We start from the raw sequence: 23160 nt of genomic DNA, 5'->3' as shown, positions 1-23160 counted from the left end.
AGAAAGGATTGTGACTATATGCATGCATAAATTGAGTGCATGGGTTGTTACTAGATGCATGTTGAAGCATTGGTTGGTGGATTGGGTAAATGGAGAATGTTCAACATTTAATGCTTGATGTACAACATTAGGAGCATTGATGGCTCTACACAATTCACGTGAAGTGTCACATAGTGGGAGGTTGTATAGTAAACGACCGAATTATCAAACTAATGATGAAACACAGAATAACACTGAGGTTAATCTGTGGGGTTGTTCCTTCTGTGGGTTCAATCTCTCTCTCTCTCTGCTCGTGGAAACGGCTTGAATTCTGCAAAACAGCAACATCGTTAGACTCGTTAAGAGGGGAATATGGGGGTTTCCCTCTTAACCAGGCTCCGGCGTGAGAATAAGTACTGTTCTGGGGGAGAATAAACAGTGTGTGTAGAGTGTGAGAGTGTGGAGGGTAAGATGATTTAACCTGAATGATGAAGGGTCCTATTTATAGCCGGAGGGTGAAGGAGGGAGGAGTAGCTATGCCAGCTATGCCAGCTGTCCGACCAAGGGGAATATCCTCTTGGTCTCCTCTGCCATGGCCAGTGTAGTGGTACACGTGGCGCGCTTACATTTGCTCATGTTAGAGACGTCGTACTGGTGTCGGCTGTCTACTCCTTAATTTGTTGCAGGCCTACATGGCGCTTGATGACTGGTGACACGTGTTATCCTTTTTGTCGGATTGAGCATCTTTGGTGCCACCTTGATTTCTTCCAGAAGAGCTTCTAGAAGCTTCTGGATTATCTTGCTGATGTGGCTGCCATGTAGGATGAAAAAGTGGTGTGGTCCTTGTCATATAGGCGAGGAATTGGGACATACCTCTTCATCCATATTTATTAATTAAGTAAAATTTATGAGAAAAGTAGACCAACGAAAACATATATAAAGATAAGCATGAAAATGTATTAACAAATCGTCAACAGAAAATATAAATAAAAATAACGAAAACGTATTATATATGATCCACATACATAAAAATAAGCATGTAAAATTCGAGAGGAGTTAAAATGACAATTTACAAAGTTTTTATAAAGCTAAGGGTGTAAGTGAGAATGTTAAATAAAAACCCAAAAAAGATTAAAAAAAATAAAAATAAAAGACTAAAACAGAAAAAAGAAAAACATGACTTGACAATGACTACAGGAAAAATCATTTTGAGAAATGTTATATACATACTTTTGTATCACTCATCTACATCTGTAGGTTATACATATGGTAGAGGATTGAAATGAAAATATAACATTTAAAAAATAAGTTTAGATAAATAAAAATGATTCATTATTTGTATTAGTGCAAGGATAGAGGCATAGGGGGAAGATTTACATATTTAATTAATTTATTGTATTCTTCTAAATTAGGTAACTATTTGCGGTGAAAGATAAATTATCGATCTATAAGATAAATTTCGATATGTATAGGATATATGTTGAAGAAATTTCAATATATGTAATAAAAGTTTTGAATTTTGATACATATAAGATAAAGTGTTTACACATTCAGGGGCGAAGTATAGAAGGGGCGGGAGGGGACGCTCGACCCCCGAACTTTTCGCTCAGTACTGTTATACATGTAGTTTTCGTATAGAAATTTTTTAGTATATACCTTTTCGACCCCCTGGTTCTATAGAAATTTTTGGGTATATATAATTTCTTTTATTATTAAAAATTAAAGAAAAAGAAAGGTTCTAATTTATTCTACTTAGTATATAGTGTAAGGAATTAATCCCTCCTATAAAAATATGATTTTACATAATTTAAATCACATACATAGTTATAATAATAAATACCCTGTAAGATACAAGATCTATCAAAAACCATTTGATACAGTCTTAACATGTATTAGTCTTACAAATATGTTTGGTTGACATGTTCTAAACACGATTTAACGAAATTCATCAATCTCAAAGACACGAGCAGTTTCATCAAGGGCGACGGACACTAGGCGGGTCCCATCAGGCGACACGGCTAGAGATTGGATAGGACCAGTGTGTCCCCGCAAAGTCTTCACGCACTCTCCAGAGAGACTATCCCATATCCTCACTCTACCATCCACACACCCTGTAGCCACATACCGACTACCGCCTAGCCATGTCAAACACGCCACACCATCCTACAATACATTTAAACAAAAAAAAATACAACATTAGCACGAAAAAACTAGGGGCGTGAATTTCTGACACGACCCGAAAACCCGACACGAACCTAACACGAAATTCGCGGGTTTAGGTTTAGTCTAAACGGGTTCGGGTCAGTTTCAGGTTGAACCCGCGAACCCGTTTAGGTTAACGGGTCGGGTTCGGGTCAACCTGGTCAGGTTGGCGGGTTGACCCGTTTAACACATTTATACTATATTATATTTTTTTACAATATATTTTATGTCATAAATTAAATGGGGTGTGTATTTTATGCAATGATTATAACTTAAAAAGAGAAATTAACATAGATTTTATAATTTAAATATTATATTATTATATACATTTGTGTTTTTTAAGTAAATTTTAATTTTAATATATTAATTTCAGAAAAAAATAAAAAAATTCGGGTTGAACGGGTCGTGTTCGGGTCAACCCACGAAATTTCGGGTCGTGTTCGGGTTCTTATGTATGATACGATTTTCGGGTTCGGTTCGGGTTCGGGTTTGTGTAAAATTTTCGGGTTCGGGTCGGGTTGAACCCGCGAACACGACCCGTTTAGCACCCCTAGAAAAAACATTGGGTTCTATATGATTAAAGTTAGCAAAAAAACACACACACACACCTCGTGTTCACACGTGCAACGGGCCAATGAGTGTTGTAGATCCCAAATAATAAGTTTTTGATCCATGCCTCCTGTTGCGGCCCAAGGCGTGCTATCATAGAAATCAAAGCCGAGAATTTAATCAATTGTTGGATGTATTAAACTATTAATTGCTACATTAATATAAGAGGTTAATCTTTATTCATCGTATGCAGTGGCGGATCTTGCCCGTTGAACGTGCCAGGGCCGAAAGACACAGTCACTAAAAAAAGCCCGGGCGAGCCTGGGCCAAACGTAGTATATATAAAAAATTTCGATCGAAATGCGGAAAATTAGCACTACGCCCGAAAAACATGCCCGGGCCGTGGCCCTACCATAAGCCTCTTAAGAACCGCCCCTGATCGTATGAAAACAATACCTAGGTGAAAGCGCGATACATTCAACTGATTCTGTATGTGAAGCTAGAGAACTAACAACCTGTGACCACACAAAAATGTAAAAATGCAAAATAAATAAATAAATAAAAGGAGATATTATGATTTTAATTATTATTATTCAAACCTTTCCGGTTGCGATATTCACAATGTGAACAGATCCGTCTTTTGAGCCGGTAAGAACAAGAGACGAGTCCGCGCTTATAGTCAAGCATGTAAGCCCGTCGGCGTGATAAAAATGACCTTAAAACCAGGATAATTTAGTAAGTATTATTCCATAAATTTGGAACAATTTTGTGCATAAGGAGTTGTAATTCATGTTTTGGGTGGTTTTCAAAAGAAATTGTTGATTTTTTAACTTTAACCCAAAACATTTTTATGTTTTGCAATTTTAACCCATATAAATTGTTTTTTTTTCACTTTTAACTCAAAACTTACATTATTTTCAATTTAACCTCATAATATTTTTACCTTCAACTTTGGTCCCTATACTTTTTATCTTTCGCAAATTTTCGTTTCACGTTTCGTTCTAAATTTTGCGAGTTAAGAGGCGCGACGTGCGTGTGTCGTTTAACGGTTTTTTTGTTTCGTTCAAAATTATGTGAGTTAACACGACGCAACATGCATGTGTGGTTCAATGTTTTACATTTATTTTTTTCCGTTTGACAAGTTCGTTGCAACGCGTGGGTCCTAAATCGACTCAGTGTTGGTAGTCGCTGACGGTGGTGTGACATTAGTGCTATTTGGCATAGTTCTACGCCCCCGCCGCAACGCGGAGGGAGCTTAAATCTAGTTTAAATTAAAAACCTTTAATGAAAAGTTGAAAAGCTATTTGTGTTATCTACTTATAGTTACGGTGTTATGCACGTGATCTATTTCATAATTCATACCTTTAACGACATGAATATTCTCTCCAGTTTTCGGGTTCCATATCCTCAAACTTGCATCATCAGAACCAGTACAAATTGTTTTACCTAAAATTACAACAAAAAAAACAGTTAGAATAACAAAAAAAAAAAAAAAAAAAAAAACTAGAGAGATCAAGAACATAGTCAGCATACCATCAGGAGTAAAATCCCCGCAAGTAACGGAACTAGAATGACCAGAAAATGACATAAGATATGCGCTTCTGTCAGCGTTCCACATCCAAACGGTGGAATCTTCTGAACCAGCAAGAACTATGTGTCCACGTGGATGCCACCTAACCCACTGAAGAGCCAAATATTCAGACCCGTACACGAAAATTGTTCACAATTTAGTTTCAGGCAAACTTCAGAAAACCGTATGAAGTTTCAGTTTAGGTGCACATAAGTCCCTAACATAGTTGTCAATAGCGACAGGCTACCTACATGCTATGTAACGATAGCGACGAAATAGCGCCCACTATTTCGTTTTTAGCGATACGCTCTTGGTTTAAAAAAGTGCAGAATGTCGCTTTTTTTGCTCTGGGCGTCACAACACGTGAAGCGTTTTGAGGCGAGCTTTAAGCGCGAAGCGACCTTGGTTTGAAGCGACGCTTCAGCCCAATCAGGTCCCATTTGAGTCATTTATTTAATAGTCTTTAAAGAGGGTTTAAATGAGGCCGCTACTTCTTTACCCTTAAAAAAAGAACGTTAGCTATCTTTTAACATATTCAGCCGCTCCCTTCCTCTTCTCCTGGGATTCTTCATACTTTCTCCAATAATCAGCATTAAAGACTATTTTTGTGTTTATGTTTTAAGTGTGTTTTGACTTTAATTTATGTTTTAACTATGTTTTTTATGTGTTAAGTGTGTTTTTAATCATGTTTTTGTGTTTATTATTGATTAACAAGTAGAACAGGTCATATTGATGTGTACAATATTTTTTTTTTATTTTTTTTTTATTTTGAGCGCTTCGTATACGTGAAGCTTCGCTTAAAGCTTTTGGAACCAAAACGCTTCGGAGCTCCTCGCGCTTTTTTAAACCAAGGATACGGTTGTAGAAAACTGAAATAAAACATAGCTATTTATAATTATATCTATCTATATAATGTTTATATCTATCTATATAATGTTAATGTAATTAATTTTTATGTATAAATATATAAGTTTTAAGGAGCAAATGTAAACTAGTGACGATGAGGGGGTTAAATGTTTACATATACAAACTAATTTTACACTTTTATGTAAAAAATTACAAATAGGGACTAAATGTAAACTAATGAAAGATAGAGGTGTTAAATGTTAAAATACCTAAACTTATTTAGACCTAAAAGCCTAAAGCACGCATGTTACGCAGCCGCTATGTTCTTCCTGTTTTCCAGCAGAAAGTTGCACCCGCGTCGCCGTGTCGGAATTCTTTGCCGGAAGTCAGGGCCGGCCCTGAGAATTCAGGTGCCCTGTCCGAGCCCAGAAAAATGTGCCCCTCAGGTGCTAACGAAATATATAAATATACGACGTAAACTAATTTTTTAAAACAACTATTAAAGTTATAGCAATAAACAATGCAATTGCCAAAAATGACAAAATCATAGTATTTGAATGAGTAAATAATATATCGTAATAAACTAATAGCCAACCAATGATTTGTGAAGCTCTTCTATAATCGACCCGGCTTGTTTCCGAACTAAATTTACGTCAAAGCGTATTTTAAATAAATAAACTAATAAGTACTCAAATAAGCTGATGAGGTATGTAAAGCTAAATTTATACACCACATGATGTGTAGTTGATGAGTTCCATATAGCTCTGTTATTAAGTCTCTCACGAAAAAAAAAAGAGATAGCAAAATAGGGAAGAGTTAAAAAATAAAAAGATGCTTGTACTGGGTAACGAACTAGATACCTTGAATCCACAAACAAACACATACAACCACTCGGCTACACATTTTAGATGGTTGTCATTTTTATATTAATAATATATAATATACATAATATATATATCGGACTTTTTAAAAAAAAATGTGCCCCGAAAAACACGGGCCCTGGCCGGTGGTCCTCCCCGCACACCCCTAGGGCCGGCTATGCCGGAAGTCGCTATGTGGTCGCGAAGTATCATGTAGCGGCTTAAGCCTTGCCACGCTATTCGCTATAGCGTCTTGCAAAAGTCGCTAGGCGCTCTCTAGTCGGATTCGGGAGTACTCGGGAAGTACTCGGCTTAGGCGGAGATTACTCGGGGAGTAATTGGCCTGGTAGACCAGTACTCGTGCCTCGGCAACCTACCTTGTAGCGAGTACTCGGGGAGTACTCGGAGCCTAGGCGGGACTTTTACAACCATGGCGTCCACTATTGACAACTATGATCCCTAAACTTTGTTTTTGCATGATCAGATCCCTTAACATGCAACACTTAACAAAATTTAACCTTTTGTAAAGTTTTAACAGGTTGAAAGATTTAATCATGCAAACAAGAAAGTTTAGGGACTTATCTGTACAAAAGAGACCATAGAACTTTTTTTCGAATTTTGACCTAACTTTTAACAAAAGAAGACTGAAAAAAAGACATAAGATACTTAATTTTCTTCTTTTTTTACCTCAATGCCGGCTCCGGGTCCATCAAGTGTACATTTTAGGGTTCCTAAAGATACATCCCAAACTTGAATGACACCATCAAAGCCTCCGGAAGCAACCAACTGCCCATCGTAACTGAAGGCCAGACAGGATACCGAATCCTTATGACCTATACAAATATAAAAAACAAAAATCTCCATGAATCACGATCATACTTATTAAAAGTTTTATTTATTTATTTTTTTAATGTATACCTTGTAATTCAAGAGCCCAATCGCCTTGACCAATTTTCCAAAGAAAACCTTTGTCATCCCCGCCCCCTGTGGCCACCATTTGAGCATCGGTTGGGCTGCATGCAACTGTGTATAATTCACCTATGACCAATAAGTGAAAATCAAAGTTAGTTACATCAAGTTCTCTGTATATAATTATCTGAAACATTATATATAACATAATAATTACCAGTATGACCCGTGAATATGTGCATTGAATCATCAGCTTCATCTGAAAGAGAGAAAAATGAATTTTTTTTAAACAAACAAGTAGAGAATAAAAAATAAATTCAAGTAGATAACTGTATCAGATGCCACATGTGCAAAAAATGCTTATGCGAAATATATGGTAAGAATGAGTAAACAATTTATATTTATATTACGTTATATACAGAATTTATAATAATAAAGATACATAAAAAAATAGGGGTAGGATCAAATACAAAACAATCTTAACCTACAAAGTGTAGGAAACCGGGTCAAACGAACTCCGATTAACCTCATTCCAGCGGCGTAAGAACCGGCTCGTCGAATCCTATTCAAATATATATAGGGTTTAGCTTTTAGGGTTTAGAGTTTAACTTTTAGGGTTTAGCTTTAGATTTTAGCTTAAGGGTTTAGTTTTAGGGTTTGGCATTAGTATTTAGGGTTTAGCCTTAGGGTTTAGCTTTTAGGGTTTATAATTTAGATTTTAGGGTTTAGCGTAGAGTTTAGCATAGGGTTTAGCCTTAGGGTTTAGCTTTAGGGGTTTTTTTAGGGTTTAGGGTTTAGGTTTAAGGGGTTAGGGTTTCTGGTTAGGTTTCGACGAGCCGGTTCCAACGCCGCTGAAATGAGCTCAATCGGAGTTCGTTTGACACGATTTCCTACACTTCCTAGGTTAAGAACTTTTTGTACCGGATCTTTACCCTAAAAAAATAATTACAAATGTATATAACTTAATCAATAATAATAAGCAAGTCGAGTCCAAGCTTATGAGAACTCACAAGCCAAACTCATGCTTTAAAAATAAAGCTCGAAATGAGACGAGCTCGAGCTCTCGTAAGTTAAATGAGCCGATCCAAGCTTAGACAAGCCCGGGCTTGGCTCGGCTCGACTCGACTCATTTCACCCCTGCTGAAGCGGAAAACAACCGGCCTGAACCGGCAAAAACTTGTCTAAACTAGCCAAAAGTAGTTTCAAATGGTTCTAAAAGAGCTAAAAATGGCATGAAACCTATATAAAACAACCTAAACCAGTCTAAAAAAATAAGGAATTGTATGTTTATAAACAAACCAAAAGCTTCAGCATCAGCATCGGAATCTGCATCGTCGTCTGCATCAGGGAGATCTAAAACAACAAAGAAACAAACTCCATGAATGATATATAAACAATAAATGTAAAAAAGAAAACATCATATTACTATATCCAAGGTTTAAAAAAACGGAAACGAGTTTCGAGGCGTTTTCCCTTCGCCTCACGAGGCGTAAGCCTCGAGGCGAACCGAGGCGTAAGCCCAAGGCGGAATTAAAAAAATAAATATAAAATTGTATATCTTATAAAATAAAAATAATACTAACTAAATTCATCATCAAATTCATCAAAATCATAAAAAACACACATAAAAAAGACATAAATTGCTTGAAATTGACATAAAAAGTCAAAAACATCAAAAACAATTATCAGAAACCCCTGAGGCGCAGCCTTTTTAGCGCCTCAGCCTCTTTGAGGCGTATATACACTAGAAACCCCCTGAAGCGCGCCTCAGAGTCGTTTTTTGGGCGTTTCGCCTTGAGGCGCACGCCTCAGCCGTTTTTTAAAGCCATGACTATATCATAAATCAAGGCAGATAAATTAAAAGTAAAACTACCTTCTTCATCTACATTAATTTCATCGATGATGTCATCCTCCTCGAGATAAACCTCTTCATGATCTTCACCGTCGTTTGCAGTAGTACTCATGATCAAAGTATCACTTGAGGGTCAAATTCAGCACCCTGTAAGGCAGATTCTAGTACTAGTACAAGCAATATAAAGACATATTATGTTAAACGGATTCAAACATACACAAAGAAGTAAAGTATATCCATACGTGTAGTAGAATTAACAAGTAGGGGTGTCAATCGTGCCGGGTTGACAGGTTGTGGGTTTAAATGTTCAACCCGAACCCAACCCATATTATTATTTGGGGTCACAGATTTCAACCCTAACCTGTACACATATACATGTGGGTCAACCCAAACCCGACCCATTTAACCCGTATTTTTAAATAAGTCATACAAGTTGACGATTATAAGCAAGTTGTCGGATTTTAAGCGGGTTATCGATAACATGTTTAATGCTGAGTATGAGTGTGACAAGTAAATAATATAACGTGCCAAAACTAATATTATTACTACGACTAACCATGTAAAACACAACCACAACAAAACATAAACATAAAGTTTTTTTCTAAATAGTTATACGGGTTAACGGGTCAACCTGTTTTTTACACAGGTCAACCCAAACCCGACCAGTTTTTTATACGGGTCAACCCGAACCCGACCAGTTTTTTTTTTTTTTTTTTTTTTTTTTTTTTTTTTTTTTTTTAAAGGGTCATGTTAGTTAGTCGACCCAAACCTGTTTTTTTCATGTGGTAAGAATCGAAACAAAGATTAATAACAGGAAACTGAGTTAGATTTAGGAAGACGGTTGTTTTGGTGAAGCCAGCAGCAGCCGTATTCTTGTATATACAAATATGAAATTGAAAACCTATTTTATAGGTATTGGTTGTAATAAGGTCAGAATCAGAAACAATTGAAGGTGTTAAAACCCTAAGTGAAGAACAGATTAATTCAATCAAACAAGAATAACAACTCCAATTAAGAAAATTGATAAATTAAAGCCAATAGAACATCAAGGGTTTCAAGAACGTGAAGTGAATTAATCAATTTGAAGAGCATACCTTTGCGTATTTTGAAGATGAAATTCACCTCAGATGCGTCGGCGCCTCCGTACTTCGGCCAATAATGGTGGTGGTAGACGGTCAGGGTTTTTAAAACTTAACATAGAACTTCCTTTTTCCTCCCTACGCTTTGATCATTTTTAAAGTTTTTACCCCAATAGTTTAAAAGATGTCATTTTTCTCCCTGATGTTTCAATTTTATTTCCAGTTTGCTTTCCGACTCTAACTCAGTTAAAATTTCAATTAACAGTAAGGGTATCTTGGTCATTTTACCTACAATTGTGGAGAAGGAGGAGTTGTACTTTTGTCGTATGCGATCTGTACATAGTCGTCTGCAATCTATACTTTTTGTCTCGTAACTTAATTTTATTTATCATAATGTATGATCAATGAAGAGTATGGAAAATATGAGTATATAACACGTTTCGATTGATTCGTAACCTTACATAAAGATTGGACTTACCGTATATCTCGTCAGGGTCATATTCCTCTTCAATGCCACAAATTCTCCAAAAACCTACGACCATTAAAATCCTTGTCTCCGGTTACAATGGAGAAACTGTCGGGCTAATGAAATTGGAAGGGACGGAAGATTTAAGGGTTTAAGAGAAGGGATAATAATGAATGTGGAGGTCAATTTTAAACTTTATGACCTCAACGTATGTTTTCACGTAAATCATAGGGACTCAAATTTCATTTAACTTGAAAATATATTATCATACCTATTTTAACTATGTATATTTTAATTTACTTATATTGGTTAACTGTAAGTCCAGAACTGAACTAGACTTACTTCGAACTAGACCAAACAGTAACAAAGCCTTAATACTTATTGATATTGACCGATTGTTGGGTTTATTTATTCACAATTGGCTTTGAATAGTGTGAGACAGCTACCTAGCACTTACTTATTGGTCCAACTAAATTATGAATTTATCCTGTTTAAATTTACAGTTTTGCCATTAGTTTAGTTATTTTATCCCAGCCAAATTACGATTTTGCCCTCAGTTCAAATTTATAGTTTCGTCATCGTTTTTGTTTGTTTTTCAGTCAAATTACATTTTGACCCCATTGTAAAATTACAGTCATGCCATCGTTTTAGTTTTTTTTTTGTTTTTTTACAAAACTATGTAGTGTTTTGTTTTAATTGATTTACTTGGTGTAATTTTTATTCGTGTCAGGCGGCTGCTTGACAAACGCTTATTTGTTTTGAAAATTACAATTTTGCCCCTAGTTTAAAAATATAGTCTTGAGTAAACTTCCGTTTTGCTCTCTGTGGTTTGGTCACTTTAACGGTTTTGCCCCAAACTTTTCAAAATAGCCATTTTACGCCCTGATCTATGAAGGTCTTCATGATTTTGCTCCCCGCCCCTAAATGCCATCCATTTTAACTGTTAAACTATGTCACGTGCAAAACACCTGAGGACAATTATGTCTTTTCCCAACCCTTATTAATGAATTATATTTAAAACTCTAACAACCCATTACCTACTTCCCCATTCCATTTTTTTCTTCATCGCCTTCAAAACCCTAACTTCCATGGCATCTTCAATCATCGTCTTCATGCACTGTAATCTGAATTATGAAACTAACATCTTAAAAAATGGTACAAGTCATCAATGAACAGATCTATGAAACAAACAATATCCGGTTCAATTTAAGTAGTAACTAAAACCATATTCTTAATCCAAACCACAATCAGTTCCAGTTCCAGTTCCAATCACTATATACAACTAAGTTTTCAATTCCAATTCAAACCGAAATCAAAACATAATTCATCAACAAAAAACATCAGCAATTACTCTAAAACTAACTAACAATGAAGCCCTAACACATATCCACTTTTCACCTCAATCACCACACCACAATTCACTCCACTCTCAACTCTATAAGCAAATATCTTCAAAACCCTAACCCTACCTACCAGCTTCATCCCTGTCTCAATCTCCATCGTCTCTCCACTCATCCCAAATTCCGGTCCACCACCATTCTCCACCGTCTCCGCCGCCATGACCAGCGGCGGTCTCGCCGAAATCGGAAACAACTGGACGGCGAACTTCGCCGACATGTGTTGCGTATGGCCGCCGTCGATTTTTCCGGCGGTGAGTTAGAATAGGCGAGCTGGAGAGAGCTATCGTAGTTAGTGAAGGCGTCGCGGTTAGGGTTTCAGAATTCAGATTGCAGGGCATGAAGACGACGATAGAAGATGCCATGGAAGTTAGGGTTTTGAAGGCGATGAAGAAGAAGATGGAATGAGGAAGCAAATAATGGGTTATTAGGGTTTTAAATGTAATTCATTAATCAAGGTTGGGAAAAGACATACATAACTGCCCTCAGGTGTTTTGCACGTGACATGGTTTAACAGTTAAAATGGATGGCGTTTAGGGGCGGGGAGCAAAATAATGAAGGCCTTCATGGTCAAGGAGTGAAATGGCTATTTTGAAAGGTTTGAGGCAAAACCGTTAAAGTGACCAAACCACAAGAAGCAAAACGGAAGTTACTCTATAGTCTTTCTATCGTTTTAGTTTTTCAGCAAAAGTATATAATTTTTTTGAGATCGTATTATAAGTAATATGTACAAGTAATCAAAATACAAACGTACATAGTACATGAGAGAAACATTCAACTTAGGGCATGTTTGGCTAAGCTTTTCAAAACAACTTATTGGCTTATTGACTTATCAAAAAGCCAATAAGTTGTTTTTGTGTTTGGCTAAGCCAAAAGTCCTTTTAGAAATGACTTTTTGCAAAGAAGAAAAAGGAGGTTTCAAGAGGTCACAATATTGTGACTTTTTGGCTAGCTTTTAACTTTTCAAACTACAAATTACCAATATACCCCTTCTTTACCCCCTTATATCTAAAAGAATGCCCATTTTAATCATTTTACATCAATAACTAATCCAAACACATTTTTTAAAAACTCCTTCTCAAAAAATCCTTTTCTTTTTTTTTGAACGGCCAACAAACTCAATCCCGAGTACTCTCGGGGCACCCACTGGACAAACGGAGTACTCCGAGAGTAACCCGAGTCCACCACCAATTCCGGGGAAAACCCGGTAACCCACCCGCCCGTAGGCACGACGGTGAAATTACCGGTAAAACCCGTTTGGCTCAAGTATCCAACCCAGGTTTCCCTGGGTCTCCTATTATTGCCCACCAATGCTTCACTCTACACCAAGTGGGAGTCAGATCTGCATCTCTCAAAAGAAATGCAAGCCCTCCACCACTTGATGAAGAGATCATTCTTAAAAGTATTTTTTCAAAAGTTCTTTTTAACTATAATAGACGACGGGCAAAAACTAGTTTTAATACATAAAATCTGAACACCTAATTTCGTAAGCCTTTTCTGTATCGCTCCTCGTCATGTTCATCCTCCGCCACCATCTCCGGCGAGAACTTTTCTCAATCTACCACCAAAAATCTCAACTTTCATACTCAACATCAACAAAATCATCATCAATCGATCAATCTACAACCGCTATACGCACAGAATTCATCAATTACCTCATCAACACACTCAATTTCACCACAGAATCCGCCATTTCATCCTCATCAAAGGTACGCCGATTAACCACCACTCGTTATTGCGATTCAGTTATTCATATCCTCAAAAACAACGGTTTCAACGACTCTCAGATCAAAGATATAGTCGCATGGATACCTAGGGTTTTGTTATACAAACCGAACGAAACCCTAGAACCTAAAATTAGGGTTTTCTTGAATCTAGGACTGACTAATTTAGATCTGCTACGTTTGATTAAGCGAAACCCTAGCTTGTTTGAATTAGGTTTACATTCAAGAATTGTTCCTACTATTGATTACCTTAGGATGCTTGTAGGAACTGATGAGAAGGTTATTGATATTATTAATAGGTCTAGGTGGCTGTTTTCGACGTCCGTTGCGTTGAAATTTTACGCTGGAAATGTTATGTTGTTGAAGAGTTATGGTTTTAGTGATGAGCAGATTGGGAAGTTTGTTCATAGGAATGCTATGCACTTTGCGCAGCCGTCGAAGTGGCTCACGAGTAAGTTGGATTGGGTGGAGTGTAAGATGGGGGTTTCACGTGAGTCTAACGAGTTTTTTCGGTGTTTTAATGCGATTGCGTCGAATAGTGTTGTGAATATGGAGAGGAAGATGGAGGTTTATAAGAGGTTTGGGTTTAATGATACGGAGTTGTCGATGTTGTTTAAGAATCAGCCGCATTGTTTCGCGTTGTCGGAAGATACGATTCGTGAGAAGTTGAGGTTTTATATGGATGAGGTTGGGTACACGTCGGGTTATTTGGTTACTTGTCCGAGTCTTTTTTCGTTGAGTTTGGAGAAACGAGTGAAGCCTAGGAATGAAGTGTTGAAGATTTTGAAAGAGAGGATGTTGTTAGGGAGTAAGTCGCTTATTACGCTTGTTAATTATCCGGAATTGAGATTTCAAGATTATTTACGCGGGTTTGAGGATGAGATTCCTGGCTTGTATGAAACTTATGTCAGTAGCAGGAGGTAGAATCGAACCTGAACCGAAGCCATTGTTTTGTTTTGATGTTAGGACTTATAAGCATTTGATGACTTCAAGAAGAATAGCAGATTCTATTATTTTTATATGTTTTTTGGTTTAGATGGCGTTTTTGTTAGTTTTGAATGTTGTAATTGTTCATAATTATATCAAGTATCAACATATTTTTTGTTCTGTGGTGGTGTGTGTGCATGCCCTGTTACAGATTTATGGTATACATGATGGCTAGGTTGCACCGAAACGGCTAGTAGGTGCCGTCTCCCGTCCCGGGGACTGCACGGGGACGGAAACGGCACGGGTACGCCTTGGAAACGTTTCCGGCAAGCTGGGTACGGCGTGGAAACTTGCTGCAGAAGGGGACGGCGTTTGGGGACGGCGTGGAAACGTTTCCGTCGAGTTTCCGGCGACGAATTCCGGCGCCAGTGCTGCAACTTCTGCCGGAAACGAGGAAGATGGGAACCACCTTGTTTTCATGGTGGTCGTATGCACATTTGGAGTTCTGGACGGACCTTGTTTTCATGGTGGTCGTATACACATTTGGAGTTCTGGACGGCCAAGGTTACAATTGGGCTGATGATCCAGCTATTTTAGGTTTAAATTAGTTTGTAGTTTTACAATTTAACCCCTCAATCTTTCTGTAGTTTACATTTATTCTCTAACTTGTAAATTTTTACATAAAAAGAGTGAAATTAGTTTGTGCATTTTAACATTAACCCCCCTCTATCTTTACTAGTTTACATTTGGTTCTTAAACTTACAAATCTATCAATATAAAGTATAAAATTAACACTATAATATATGTATATAATTATAAATAGCTATATTTTAACTATTTTGGTGTTTTGTGTTACATTATCTTTAATATATATTTATCTTTTTATATGTTTTTATTCCCGTACCCGTCCCGTCCCCGCTTCTTGATTTTTTTAGTTTTGCCGTTTCCCGTTCCCGTACCCGTCCCCGTACCCCGTTCCCGTACCCGTCCCAGTGCAACATAGCATGATGGGCTGCATCTGCCAGCCATGTGTACACCATGTCCCAGTAGGTCAGTATACTCATATGATGATTTCTTTTGCGGTCGTGTGGTGTAGTGTCGCGTGCATCTGGTTGTATTGTTTTGGTATGTGACATGATGTGTCTGGCCCATAGTCACCAAATTCGCGGTTCGCTCCGGTTCGAGTTCACAATTCGCTAGTTGGGACGAATTCGGTTCGGAGGGGGGTAGGTTCATTTCGGTACGTTCCGGTACGATTCGGTACAGTGTACCATTCCGTCCGGTTCGGTAAACACAAATTAAAACAAAAATTACTAATTTCTTGTGTCTCGCTTACATGTGTCTCTTCTTGATCATCATCACTGTATTTGCTTTTTTTGCCAAAAGCCATTTGAAGGGGTGAAATTGAGGATGAAGGTGTGATTATTGAGGCTGAAATCATAGATATATGTACATGATTGGCGATTTCTGGAATTTTGGTAATTGGTTAGAAAATATGGTAACGTCGATACGGTATCTATATTTTTCCTGCTCTTTCACAAGCCCGCCAACATACGTACTGGCGCCGTATCCAACCCTAATACGTATTGACCCTTAAAATCCGCTATTATTGCAAACGAATGCAGAATTGAATGGAATGAAACGCTGAATTCATGGAGCGAATTCGTGAATTCGAACCGTATTATACGAAAACGAATTCCGTGTGGTACGAAACGTACCAAAACGAATATCGCCACTTTTCTAGCGAATTCTGTGACTATGGTCTGGCCAGTTGTATGTTCTGTAAAGTACCTGGTAAGGGGACTAGGGGTGTTCATTGTTAGAATTTTACTCTAAAACCGAAATCAGCATCGAACTCGCTTATCGAATTTTCGAATCAGGTTAGCATCATCATCATCAAGTATTTCAAAGACCGATAATGCTTTAGTTGTTACAAGTCCCATTGACATTATATCCAAACTGTAGTTAGTGGGGGGGGGGGGGATATTCCACGGTCCTCCCAACCGCCGAGGTGATCCCACCTCGCAGACCGCCACCCAGCAAGCCTGAGTCTGGGGGTAAATCCGCTACCGTAGGGGCATTGGGAACGAGCAAGACTCGGACCCGCCACCTCCGGGTTAGAATGCGGGCTGGTGGCCATTGGGCTGACACGTAAAACACTATAGTTAAACGTGCTGGTATTATACTGTATTTGTATCATTTATTTAGAAATTTAAAAGCTTTTGCTAGCCTAATACTCACATCTCATGAACCTAAAATCCCTCACAGTCTCACATCTCATGAACCGCTTAAACGAGGTAACATTTGAATTACTTTCATGTATGGGTAGTTTGAGTCCGTGTGATCATTTGAACTCCCCAAATACATTGATAATCTGAAATGGGATGATAGATGTGTCAGGTTGAATGGTCTATCAACTCGTGTGAGATTGATGGTAAAAAGAAAGAAACACGTGTTACGTTAGTGTATTTTTTATTGAAGTTATCATTAGTCTTACTAGTTGCAATGACAAGCGTTGAGAGACGATAAACAAGAAGGAATCCACTTAATCCAACGATCATTGAAGGGGTATGGTCCCAAAAAGTCGCGCAAACCTCATAACAGGTTGCACGTGAGACCATACTCCTTAGCATAACAACTTGATAATAACAGCCTCGCGCAGCTTACGTCACATTATGACTTAGCCCCGCGCGAGAAAGAGCACATAATGAAGTCAGATAGCAACACTTAGCATGAAAACAATGGTATAAGTGAACACACTAGCCCCGCGCGGGTTAGTCGCCACCAAGCAAAATCATCTCCATAAGAAGACGCGCTGTTACCTACAGAGGTACACAGGGTACGAGTGGCAGGAAAAAGAGCCAATGAACGTCCAGCAGGCTCTGTTCAATCGTGCGCCACGATCTTCTGACGATAAGTACACAAGGACGCCTACGTGGCACCAATCAAGAGACGGGGACAACTGTCCCACGATCTCCACTTGTCTGCTGATGACAGAAGGGACAACAAGGCCGACAACAATGACACGTGGCTCCAATCAAGGTGCGCCAGCACCGACGAGCATCTAGAAGCCACTAAGCAGTCGAGGCCAGCGAGGCAAAGAGCATATTCGTTGTCCGTTTCTGGCCCAAGGCCCATCAGCCCACAACCTCTTACACCACTCTGGCTATAAATAGAGAACTTCATCACTCAGGTTATTCATTCTATTCTCTCGGCTCTCACTCTTTACTACTCAATTACTCTCAAAGCAATCGCTTATTCTCACGCCGGAGCCCGGTTAAGAGGGAAACCCCCACATTCCCCTCTTAACGAGTAACGGTGTTCTGTTTTGCAGGTTGAGTAACCAGTCGGAGCTCAAATACCTAAAAGAAGATTAACCCCTATGAAAGGAACATAAACCCATCTAATTAATACCTTAATTAGATCTCTGTTTCTTCATTGGCGCCCACCGATTTTTTCTATAAACACCCTCATCTTCTTTATTTGAGCCTTTGACATCTTTTCATCCTTCGACTATGACTGGTCAAGGAATCTTTCCAGAGTTCGGCTTCGGAGCCAACTCCAACACGGCCTTGGGTGAAGGAGTCCAAAACCTCCAAGCCCAAATCGAAGAGATAGGTGAAGTTGAGATCACCAACACGGGGGGTCAGCGCGGGAGCGTTACCCGTATCACACAAATGGCTACCCCAGGTAACAACGGCGAAGGACCGTCCAACCCGGTGCCACCTCAAAATGTATCTGCATTACTTGGCTTGCCAGAGGGCGAAACCCCAGCCTCGTGGTATGCCAAGAACATCGCCACTATCAATGCAGCATACCAATCGCTCATCGCGCAGCAAGATGTGTCAGGTTGAATGGTCTATCAACTCGTGTGAGATTGATGGTAAAAAGAAAGAAACACGTGTTACGTTAGTGTATTTTTTATTGAAGTTATCATTAGTCTTACTAGTTGCAATGACAAGCGTTGAGAGACGATAAACAAGAAGGAATCCACTTAATCCAACGATCATTAAATCCCATAATCTGCATAACCCGAAGCAAAGATCCCAAGACAGAGAACAATAAGCCTTCTCAAAATCAATCTTGAATACCATCAACTGTTTTTTCTTCTTCTTGTACCACTCCACAGCCTCATTCATAATCAAAACACCATCAAGAACTTGCCTGCCTTTGATGAAAGCAGACTGTTTCTAACTAACCACGAATCAGTCACCTTTGCTAACCTATAGTCGGAGTCGGAAATTAGAACCGGGCTAGCCGTTTTGGTGATTAGAGTAATAAAGATGAATTGCATCCAATAGGAATGTTACAAAACGCAAAAATTCGGAGACAAACCTCATAATGTGGACTTTCTTCTCCTCCCAAAATCGTTTGAGCCATGTATAGAATTTTTAGAGTTAATTGCCCGGATGGTCCCTATGGTTTTATGTTTTTTCAAGTTTAGTCCCCACCTTTTGAAAATAGCAGGTATGCTCCCTATGGTGTGTTATTTTGTTACTCGGATAGTCCCCTGAGTAGATGTCAGTTAGTTTGGAAATAGCAGGTATGCTCCCTATGGTTTGTCATTTTGTTACTCGGATAGTCCCCGGAGTAAATGTCAGAAGACTATCCGAGTAACAAAATGACAAACCATAGGGAGCATACCTGCTATTTCCAAAAGGTGGGAACTAAACGTGAAAAAACATGGGCAATTAACTCGAATTTTTATAAGTAGAAGTTTAATTAACATGATTAAAAAAAGTTGTCGGGTTGATCCATCCAAACAAGACATATATATTTATTCGTGTCAAATTTATCAACCATGACCTACATACCTTAACAATGTGTAATTCAAATATGACATGTTTAATTTTTTTATCGAAACATATCAAATAGTTATCAAAAAACATAAGCATAACACGATTATAAAAAAAATAAATATAACAACTTTATTTTTATATTTATCTTCCAAATAGTTATATTTAATACATTCTATCCCAATAAATTTGTATAATGTTTTGGGAAAGATTATTTGAGAAGAAACTTAAAGTAAAAAAAAAAAAAAACGAATATGCATAATTATAAAACAATAAAATTTGAGAAGAAACTTAAAGTAAGAAGAAAAAAAAAACGAAGATGCATAATTATAAAACAATAAATAGTGTATAACTCATTACATAAATTATTTCTCATTAATTAGGAAAAACACTTTATCTTACAAATTTCGAAATTTATTCTACACATATCGAAATTTATCGTCCATATATCCTACATATATTGAAATTTATCCTACACTTTTTCATACACATATCGAAATTTATCTAACACTTTATCCTACACATATTGAAAATTGTCTTTTATCTTAAATTAAGTTATATTGAAAGATAAATTTTAAAAATGAGTTACAAGTTTAATTAGCTAGCTAATTTAAATGAATACATTACATAAATAACAAATATAAATTTACCTATATGCCCTTATAATAATCCCAACTGAGTTTATTCCCAACAGTGGTCCCACCTTTTTCATTAGTTTGTATAATGTTTCGTCGTTAAAATAACATAATGGTGTTAAGTTTTTTTTTTTTTCCAAATTACAAACCAATGTTTTAGAGCGCTTTTGATTATAATGAGAATAAGAGTCGATTGATGTAAAACTTATCTCGAAAGATACTCTAAACAGTGGGTTTTGAATATTTAAGTCCAATTGTTTAAAAAAAGTTGGAAAAAATAAAACAAATTTATGATTTTTAGGGCACACTAAATGGTAAAAATCCCAATTCCAACTCTCTATCTCCGGCTGTCTCCACCATCATGTTCCGGATCTCAACCTTCTTCCGGTCACATCTCCACCGCTACTCCACCGTCATCCAATCCTTCGGCGACCAACAACAACAACAACCCATCATCAACTACCTCACCACCTCCCTCAAATTCTCCAAGCAAGACGCCATCACTCTCTCCTCCAAAGGTAACCTCACCCACCTCAAATCCACCCTTAATTCCGATCTTATCCTCCAAACCCTCAAAAATTACGGTCTAACCCTCACCCAGATCAAACAACTCATCTTTTCTGTCCCAAAAATCCTAACTTGCAAAGCCGGCAAAACCCTAGAACCCAAACTTAAAGTTTTCCAAGAACTGGGTCTATCCGGGTCGGATCTTGTTGTCCTGATTAGAAGAAACCCGGATGTGTTCGGGTTCGGGTTGCATACCCGGATCATTCCTGGGGTTAATTTGTTAAAAGGGTATTTGGGTGATGATCAAAATGTGGTTGAGTTTATTACTAAATCTAGATGGTTGTATTGCACTAATTATTCTATGAAAAGATTGTCTACAAATATGCAAATGTTGAAGGATATTGGGTTGTCTAATGAGAGGATTGTTCGGTTTATGTTGAGTAACCCGGAGAGTAGTATGGTGAACACGAAACTGCTTGTGGATCGGTTGAAATTTGTCGAGGAAAAGTTGGGGGTTTCGCCAAGAGTGGGGAGTTTTGTACATGCTTTGAGTGTGGCTTTGTATGTGAGTGATGTGGAAGTGGAGGGGAAGATGAAGGTGTTTAGGAGTTTTGGGTGGTCGGATTCGGATATCGCCTTGTTGTTTAGGCATCAACCGTATTGTTTGAATAAGTCCGAGGGGAATATACGTGAAAAGTTGGAGTTTTTGATGAGGAATCTTGGGTATACGCCGGCGTATTTGATTCGTTGTCATACGTTCTTTACGTTTAGTTTGAGTAAGAGGGTTGTTCCGAGGAACAAGATGTTGATGATCTTGAAAGAAAAGGGATTGGTTGGGGATAAGCCGATGCTTATAACGCTTGCGTCGTATCCTGAGTTGAAGTTTCTTGATTACTTGCGCGGGTTTGAGGGTGATGTACCCGGGTTATGTGAAATGTATATGGATAGTGTGAGAAGAGCTTGTTGAGTTAGGTTCTTGAAGGGTAATGTGGTGGTCTGTTTACGCCAATAAGATGGCGCGAGTTTGTTTATTTTCCCCTTTTTTAACGTTCGAGTAGGTTAGTTGTTAGATTCTTGATGACGGGTACCGTCTTTGTAGTTTGCATTGACGATTGATTGACCGCATTTTTGTAGGATTTGAGAAGATGGATTCTAAATGTGATAATTGGTGTAGAACATGATGAGTTGTTCAAGCAGTAGTCACTCATATGATGTTTTTCTTTAATATTTCTTATGTTCTGGTGATTGTGTTTTGATATATTCAATTTGGGTACTATTCATGGGCCAAGATAGGACCAGCTTGAGCTTGGTTCGAGTTTTAAACTGAGTCGGCTTGGTTTGGTTCGATTTAAAAAAAGTTGCTCGGCTCGGTTTTGTTCGATTTAAAATTTTTTTTTTGCTCATTTTGGCTTGGTTGGTTGGTTGGATTGTTAAAACTTTGAAGAAAAAAAATAAGGTTTGATGTGAAGTGGACCAAGGTTGTTATGGTCTAACGCTCCGGGTGAGGTGGCAGCCCCAAGGTTTGATGCAATATCTCGCCACCCTGAGCCCCCTTAGGGGGCGAGTCGGGTTTGAGGGTGGTGGGCCATGGTTTCAAGCAATCTCATGCTTTATTATATTTATTTTAATTAAAATATTATTTTAATAGGTAGTGGATACTAAAAGCATTACACATTCTAGCGATAAAAAGTGAATGAGGACCTCTTGGTGATTTGACATACATTTTTTGACGTAGCAATGAAAAATTCAGTAAAACCATAAAATAAAAAAGTTAAAGGTTAATTTAATCGAGTCAACCTTGGCTCGTTTAGGCTAGATGGTATTGTTTAAAGCCCCTAGGGCTTTATTATGTCAAGTCAGCGTTATCTAGGTGCCACCTCATACGGGGGCTTTAAAGCCCCTTCCTTTAACATCCTTACAATGGTTTAAAATCTTCATCATCATTACCTAATTATTATTTTTTATTTAAATTTAAACATTATTTAATTTTGATATATTAATTTAAATTTAAATAACATGAATAAAATATAAAACCCATAATTTAAATAAAAAAAAATACAATGTCACTTAAAAAAATATAAACCTAAAAATGCTTAAAAGGTTAAACTAGAAACTAAATCTTCACTCGTCATCTCCTCTTTGTTCATGATCAAACCATAGGTGCTTGGTCAAATCAGCTCGAAGGTTAAGGTGTGTGTCACTGTCACGTATCCTCGCTCGGATAACTTCCTTCTGAGCGTAAGTGAGTAGTGGGTTCGCCGGTTGGTTACCTTCATCGTATGTATGTTTTGGTGAGTTAGTTTGTGATCGGTGCGTGTAAAATACATGTGTGTGTGTGTATATATATATATATATATATATATAAAATAAAATTTAGTTTTATTTTTAATAATTTGACTGTTTGTAAACGGTCATATTGACCCACCCACCTCGAGAACAGTGCAAAACGCGGGCATGGTGAAGAGAAGGATGTCGCTACCTTTTGGCGCCTGGGAAATGAATAGGGGCGCTATGGGCGTCAAAGGGAGTGATGTGGCGGGGGTGGTATACCACACCGCCTGATCTTACAAATTGAGCCAATTTCGAGTGAACCACTAGCCAAGAGTACTTTTAACCGCCCTAGAAGATTTGTCAATGAAATAAGCATAATTTTTCATAAAACTTTGTTAGCATTGAACTTGCCCCAATCATACAAATAATTATCATTTTCATGAAACAAATTCATTTGAAAGTTATGATATTTATTTTGCAAGAAGTTTAAATATAACGGTCAAATTGAGGCACATCTTATGCCTTAAGAAGTTAATTTAGTGATATCTTGTAAAATAAGTTGTTTTAATTAAAAAATACGGAGTTGCTTAT

At 37.8% G+C, this 23160-nt stretch overlaps 3 protein-coding genes across 4 annotated transcripts; 2 read left to right on the top strand and 1 right to left on the bottom strand.

Annotated features, from left to right (window-relative positions):
- Positions 1–1764: 1764 nt before the first annotated feature.
- LOC110889078 (angio-associated migratory cell protein) lies at positions 1765–10002 on the bottom strand. Of its 2 annotated transcripts, none has more exons than XM_022136578.2 (12): positions 9862–10002; positions 8789–8934; positions 8215–8268; positions 7133–7174; positions 6925–7044; positions 6694–6839; positions 4264–4411; positions 4093–4176; positions 3330–3445; positions 3187–3245; positions 2790–2880; positions 1765–2142 (listed from the first exon to the last, which is right to left on the bottom strand). In XM_022136578.2, the coding sequence occupies exons 2-12, from the start codon at positions 8877–8879 to the stop codon at positions 1915–1917; spliced, it is 1179 nt and encodes a 392-aa protein (XP_021992270.1). In that variant the 5' UTR covers positions 8880–8934; positions 9862–10002; the 3' UTR covers positions 1765–1914. The 2 variants fall into 2 exon arrangements, with proteins under 2 accessions (XP_021992270.1, XP_021992271.1); XM_022136579.2 differs by having other exon boundaries at positions 8789–8914; positions 9862–9948.
- Positions 10003–13285: 3283 nt separating this feature from the next.
- LOC110889079 lies at positions 13286–14484 on the top strand. Its single transcript, XM_022136580.2, has 2 exons — positions 13286–13418; positions 13733–14484. Exon 2 carries the CDS (start codon positions 13788–13790, stop codon positions 14355–14357), a length of 570 nt encoding a protein of 189 aa, XP_021992272.1. The 5' UTR covers positions 13286–13418; positions 13733–13787; the 3' UTR covers positions 14358–14484.
- Positions 14485–17875: 3391 nt separating this feature from the next.
- Positions 17876–21265, top strand: LOC110889080 (transcription termination factor MTERF2, chloroplastic). The gene is made up of 2 exons (XM_022136581.2): positions 17876–18094; positions 20093–21265. Exons 1-2 carry the CDS (start codon positions 17876–17878, stop codon positions 21263–21265), a joined length of 1392 nt encoding a protein of 463 aa, XP_021992273.2.
- The last annotated feature ends 1895 nt before the right edge of the window (positions 21266–23160 follow it).

This window comes from Helianthus annuus, chromosome 11 (genome assembly GCF_002127325.2).
Source record: "Helianthus annuus cultivar XRQ/B chromosome 11, HanXRQr2.0-SUNRISE, whole genome shotgun sequence".
NCBI lineage: Eukaryota > Viridiplantae > Streptophyta > Magnoliopsida > Asterales > Asteraceae > Helianthus > Helianthus annuus.
The sequence above is the reverse complement of the archived record's forward strand: the minus strand, read 5'-3'. Positions and strand labels throughout refer to the sequence as shown.